The sequence below is a fragment of the Oncorhynchus tshawytscha genome, linkage group LG12 (genome assembly GCF_018296145.1).
Source record: "Oncorhynchus tshawytscha isolate Ot180627B linkage group LG12, Otsh_v2.0, whole genome shotgun sequence".
NCBI lineage: Eukaryota > Metazoa > Chordata > Actinopteri > Salmoniformes > Salmonidae > Oncorhynchus > Oncorhynchus tshawytscha.
Window position 1 is genome coordinate 40,387,364 of NC_056440.1, and position 6,066 is coordinate 40,393,429.

Sequence of the window (6,066 nt, forward strand, 5' to 3'; positions counted from 1 at the left end):
CTGTCATTCTGCCCCTGAACAGGCAGTTAACCCACTGTTCCTAGGCCGTCATTGAAAATAAGAATTTGTTCTTAACTGACTTGCCTGGTTAAATAAAGGTTAAAAAAAATGTAAGCCAAGCCGTTGGCTAAAATCATCTGTTCACAGTTCCTACTGTGCATTATTAGAGTGAATGACTCGTACACCAAAATCAAATACTGAGAAGTGACAGACTTGAGGCAAGATGAATTCACATTGAAATGCCTTGGTTAAAAAAGGTAGTTCAATATTCAAAACACCCTATTGCAAAATGTCTTGAAGTAAGTTCCCTACTACCTTGTACCTTGTAAGGCCTCAATGATTTCCCTTGCTATTTTCAGTCTCCTTTGCTAAATATGGACAGTTTAAACACAGCATTTCATAATCACAAATGGATGCATTGTTGGGTACGTTTCAAAATGTTACTCCTTTATAATTATAATTTGTAGTATGTAATTCAGTTGCCAAGAATGGTAATAACCAACATTTATTCACAAAGCTTGATAACACATTCATTACCACCTCATCAATGACAACAGAGGCTTTCCTTTCCTGTTATTTGTGATGTGTCTCTGTGCACCCAGGTAATAATATGATTGTCTACAATGTCTTCCATTCATGTGTGATTTGAGACCATGAAAAATATCTATTAGCCTGGAGACACAGCGAGAGGTTTCCCTGAGACTGGGCATCATAATTATGCGATATATTGGTTACGACCTTGCTGAAACCTTATCCTAAGTAAGAAGCCAGGCAAAAAAAGGTGTCTGATACAGAAAAGCAAATGAAAGGTGAGCTGTTGCCCACTGTGCCCTACTCCTCCTCTCACCTTATGTAAACACAGGTGTGTGTGTGTGTAGGAGAGGGGGAGGGGGAGGGAGAGCGAGGGAAAGAGAGCGAGAGCCCCAGATACGTCCGGTATAGGCTATTCACATGCTTCCTTCGCTGAACCCCACAAGCATAATGTTCTGGCCTAGACCCAGGTATACATTGTACAAAGTGGCACGTAGCCAGTTGGAGAGGGAGAACATTCAAGCATTCACTGCCACGTCATTAGACAAGCCGTATACAAGCTAACACAGGAGAGAAAGAACAAACTTATACAAACAGAGCGTAGAGTACAACAAATCATGTCCAGGCGAACGTTCACGATCGGATCCTGACTGGTGCTGCACATAGATCTCATTTGTGGGTGATATTCTTAGTTTGGCAGCTTGCTACTTGTAAAAAGGTTAGCCGATGTAGTGGTAACACTTTTTATTAAGGTCTCTTAATAAACCATCGATAAAAGAGGTTACTTCCCATTTGTTGATAATTGTTCCTACATTTGTAAAATGTCAATAAGCGATCTCTAAACAGTCATTTACGCATTTATAAACACTATTTTAATTGAACTGCCTTTTTCAGCATTATTCACATTTTCATTTTGTAAGTACAGATTAGCCTACATACATTAATAGCTGGATAATAGCACTACATCCACTCATGTGTATTTGCTATCCATCATTGCAAATAGGATGAACATTGGGACAAGGTGTAAAATACATTTTAAAGTCGAAAATATTCTTAGAAGTTATATAAAGACAATTTTAACAAGCTGCCTTTTTCGTCAGCATGCTAGGCTAGCTAATGCTAAAGCATCTGGTAGCAACTCACCCCAAAGCTAGGTGTAAGGGGTGTGTGTTGGTGGCAGGGAAGTCAGGCGCAGGAGAACGAACTTGGTATAAACGGAGTTGTTTAATAAATGCTGACAAAACTCCAAAACAACCAAAATGTACAAAATAACAAAGTGGGTACAAAACCCAACACTAAATAGCACAACACATACAAACAAAACAATCCCTGACAAGGACATGAGGGGAAACAGAGGGTTAAATACACAACATGTAATTGAATGTAATTAACATGTAATTGATGAAACCAGGTGTGAAGGAAGACAAGACAAAACCAATGGAAAATTAAAAATGGATCAGTGATGGCTAGAAGGTCGGTGACGTCGACCGCCGAACACCGCCCGGACAAGGAGAGGGACCGACTTTGGCGGATGTCGTGACACTAGGTGTCACATTTTCATGGAATCTAATGGGCCGCATTAGTATCAGCTAGCCTAGAGACTATTTAGAGATTACTTAGAGACATTTACAAATGTAGGAATAATGATTAATACATGGTAAGTAAACTCTTTACATTACTGTTTATAAATAATTAATTAAGGGACCTTAATATATAGTGTTACCAATGTAGCTAGCTAGTTAAGGCTGTGACTCAAAGGCAGATTACAGACATCGCACTACACTTGACTTGAACAACAAATCTACATACAGACTACTTTCTATTCCATTCTTTTCTTCTGATGCATGTAGCCTAGTAGCTGAACGTTCATGATGCTCAACAGCTGGCCACTGCCTGTCTTCTATAGCTACTATTTGAATTGAAATGGAAAACAAAAAAACAGCTCACTTTTAGTGATTCAAGTTCCATTTGCTTTCAGCAACCTCCTCTGCAGGGTGCTCAAGGTCAAAGGTCAAGGTCAGAGGCGTCTGTGCTTTTTCATATTAATAATAATCATATTGTATCACTGTATCACTCTGCTCCACTGCAGTTTAAGCGCTGAGCACTGAGGAGCTGAAACGAATGTGGGATCTTGGGGGAAGCGAATCTCAGTAGAGCCTCTCAAGACAGGCAGGTTTTTAATCACCAGGTGGGTATGTGCTCTACTGATAAGGCTGGTGACAGGCCTTTATGAAGATCAGGAGTAAGCGACAGGAGTTGAAATCTCTCCTTCATTCAGACACAGACTTGATTTGATGTCTTTGTTTGCGTGACACACGGGTCTCGCCCTTTTATGACACCAATAAAGATAGAGTGAGTCCTCTGATAAATAGACAAAACCGACTAATCACATCTCAAAGAACCCCTGAAGACAGGAGAGGAAAGTAAACCTGTTTCTCTGATCCATTATCGGCCTACTACACCAAGTATGTGGTGCTTAACAATCTGACCCAAAGACATCTGGGAAAGATTGAAATTATTTGATGAAGAAAATGCCGATGATGAGAATATAAATACTGTAGGAGAAACCCTTATTATTGAAGTGATAATCCTTTTTTGTTGTTGTTGCAGTTTTAGCTTATTTTAGACTTCTCTAGGGTGTTGCTGTTTCCTCCATTTTTTAATTTCCAGAATATCTTGTCTAGACATTTTTGAAGAAGGTAGTAATACTAGTAACACAGATTGTGTCAGTTAGCATTGCATTCAAAACCATGGGTAAAGAGCCATGTTTGGGATGTCAAAAAATAAACTATAGCTTCCACACACAAAAAATGCACTATACCTTTAAGATGACATGGATTTCTATGCAACTCTTCAATGTATTGATTGAACATACCTATAGCTTATTTAGTTATTAACATAATTAGATGTCACTACGACATTAGAACGTGGCTTAAGAGTCTTGAATGACTGCATTATAACGCATTCTACTTGATGTTAAACATTAACAATAAATGGGTTTAACAACAGCCAATTTCCCTTATGTTTTACAAAAACCCATATGAGTTTGGGCCAATCTGTTGATGAAGGCTCAAATAATAAATGGACCCTATAGGCTAGAGTTCCATGACTGGACCCTATATAGCCTAGAGTTCCATGACTGGACCCTATAGCCTAGAGTTCCATGACTGGACCCTATAGGCTAGACTTCCATGACTGGACCCTATAGGCTAGAGTTCCATGACTGGACCCTATAGGCTAGGCATGACTGGACCCTAGGCTAGACTTCCATGACTGGACCCTATGACTGGCTAGGAGACTTCCATGACTGGACCCTATAGGCTAGAGTTCCATGACTGGACCCTATAGGCTAGACTTCCATGACTGGACCTATAGGCTAGACTTCCTACCCTAGGCTAGGCTAGAGGCTAGACTTCCATGACTGGACCCTATAGGCTAGACTTCCATGACTGGACCCCCTATGAGACCCCTAGAGTTCCATGACTGGACCCTATAGCCTAGAGTTCCATGACTGGACCCTATAGGCTAGACTTCCATGACTGGACCCTATAGGCTAGACTTCCATGACTGGACCCTATAGGCTAGACTTCCATGACTGGACCCTATAGGCTAGACTTCCATGACTGGACCCTTCCATGACTGGACCCTAGGCTAGACTTCCATGACTGGACCCTATAGCCTAGTTGCATGACTGGACCCTATAGCCTAGAGTTCCATGACTGGACCCTATAGGCTAGACTTCCATGACTGGACCCTATAAAAATATTATTTATACTATATAGCCTACCCTAAACCCCTAATTAAACACTTCATTATTTCTAAGAATATAATCGACTTTGAAATAGATATTACACCTTGTCCCAATGTTCATCTTATTTGCAATGATGGATAGCAAATACACATGAGTGGATGTAGTGCTATTTTACCAGCTATTAAAGTATGTAGGCTAATCTGTACTCACAAAACGAACATGTGAATAGTTACTGTAAAAGTAAATAACTGAAAAAAATGTTTTTTTAAACATAGCCAATCTAGTCAGAGCGGGCCTATTTTAGCAATGTCGAAAGTTAACTCATAACCAAATAGTTAGTTTTTCTGATTCGATCATTGTTGCAGGCTGTCAGGTAACACCCACCTCCTTCTTGACGGTGCACAGTAGCCTCTGACGCATCTCTGCTTCTAAAACATATCAGAAAAGGTGTCATGTCATTTATTTTACCATAGTCTACATCTTCAGCACATGATATACACATAATTTGGTTATGTTTTAAACGGTCGTGTTTTCTCTTACCTGCCATTGCCGCTGCTGCTGTTGTTGTTGGCATGGAATCCGGTCCCCTTTGCGTAGCTCCTTCACACAGAGACCATCAGCTCTATGTGGCTATATCGAACCGGAGAGCACTGCTTGAGGCTTTACTCACACCTCTTAAAGCTACAGCAATCACTAAATTCGATTCTTCCTGCTCGGGTCCACAAACTCTTCCCAGAAACACAAAATAAAACGGATACCTGTGAAGAATAAAGTTACTATTTTATACGTTTGCCGAGATTTTTTACATTTTATTTTTTGGATTGTCTAACTCATCAAAAAGACAGTGCCATTTAGGCATAATGTAACCTATTAAATACTGAATAGCCTGAATTTGTCCAAACAGGTATCATATTCTTCACATGGCCTTCTTCTGTAAGTTCAGGAGTGTATCATGAACCATTAATTTTCATAATAATCATTCTAATAACTGAGCCCTGTCCTGCAGCAAATATGGTTACAAACACACGGAAGCTTTCCCTCACCAATAAGATATTTTGCTAAGCAACCCCCTGAAACATATTAGCAGAGCGAATTGAGCTCATCAGTAGATCTGGTGTCCTGGTCTTACAGCTTCCATCTCTGGGGGTACATGGCATCATATACTGTTGGATAAATCTATATAGCTTTTTATAGACATTGATCTGGGCTCACTGGAAAATAATCCACCATGTTCCTGGGGCACTATAAAAAGCAATACAAATCATAAGAACCATTTGGTGTATTCTAAGCTTGAATAACGCTGTGGTGGTCAGGAATCGTTCACAAAGCTGTGGACAAATATAGTGGTGTGAATAGAATCTTGGAGAGCCAACAAACCTCAAGTCTAGTCTGTCTAGTGGGGATATCCAAGTCCACATATATCCCATATGCCTTCAGGTTACAGAGTGGGGACACAACATCCTTTAAAATTGATTAGAATGAATGAAATATGTCACAGGGATAGTAATGATGTCGCTTGATGTGTTTGTATAATAAGGAGTTTCCACTTCTATTTGTTTTAGACACTCGGTCAGTAGCCTCTCCTTTTATTATTACTCCATCTTGTGGTGAAATGTTGAACTGTAATTCTGAGGGTGGTAGAGTACTTGGCTAGTAGAGTACTTGGCTAGTAGGGCTAAGTAGCCTACCTTATCTAGCACCCCCGATGGAGACATGGATTACCCCAGAGAACACTGCTACTCTCTCTTCATCTGGCTACATGTTCTCTCATAGTCCAAGAGCAT

General features: G+C 40.1%; 1 protein-coding gene across 1 annotated transcript in view; it reads right to left on the reverse strand.

Moving 5' to 3' along the window:
* LOC112263277 (small G protein signaling modulator 1) overlaps positions 1–4,910 on the reverse strand; it is an 80,286-nt gene extending 75,376 nt beyond the window's left edge. The window contains exons 1-2 of the mRNA XM_042330652.1: positions 4,823–4,910; positions 4,667–4,710 (exon numbers count right to left, since the gene is read on the reverse strand). Coding sequence (XP_042186586.1) covers positions 4,667–4,710; positions 4,823–4,856 — 78 coding nt within the window. The 5' untranslated portion in view covers positions 4,857–4,910. The remainder of the gene's footprint in view (positions 1–4,666; positions 4,711–4,822) is intronic.
* Positions 4,911–6,066: the final 1,156 nt, after the last annotated feature.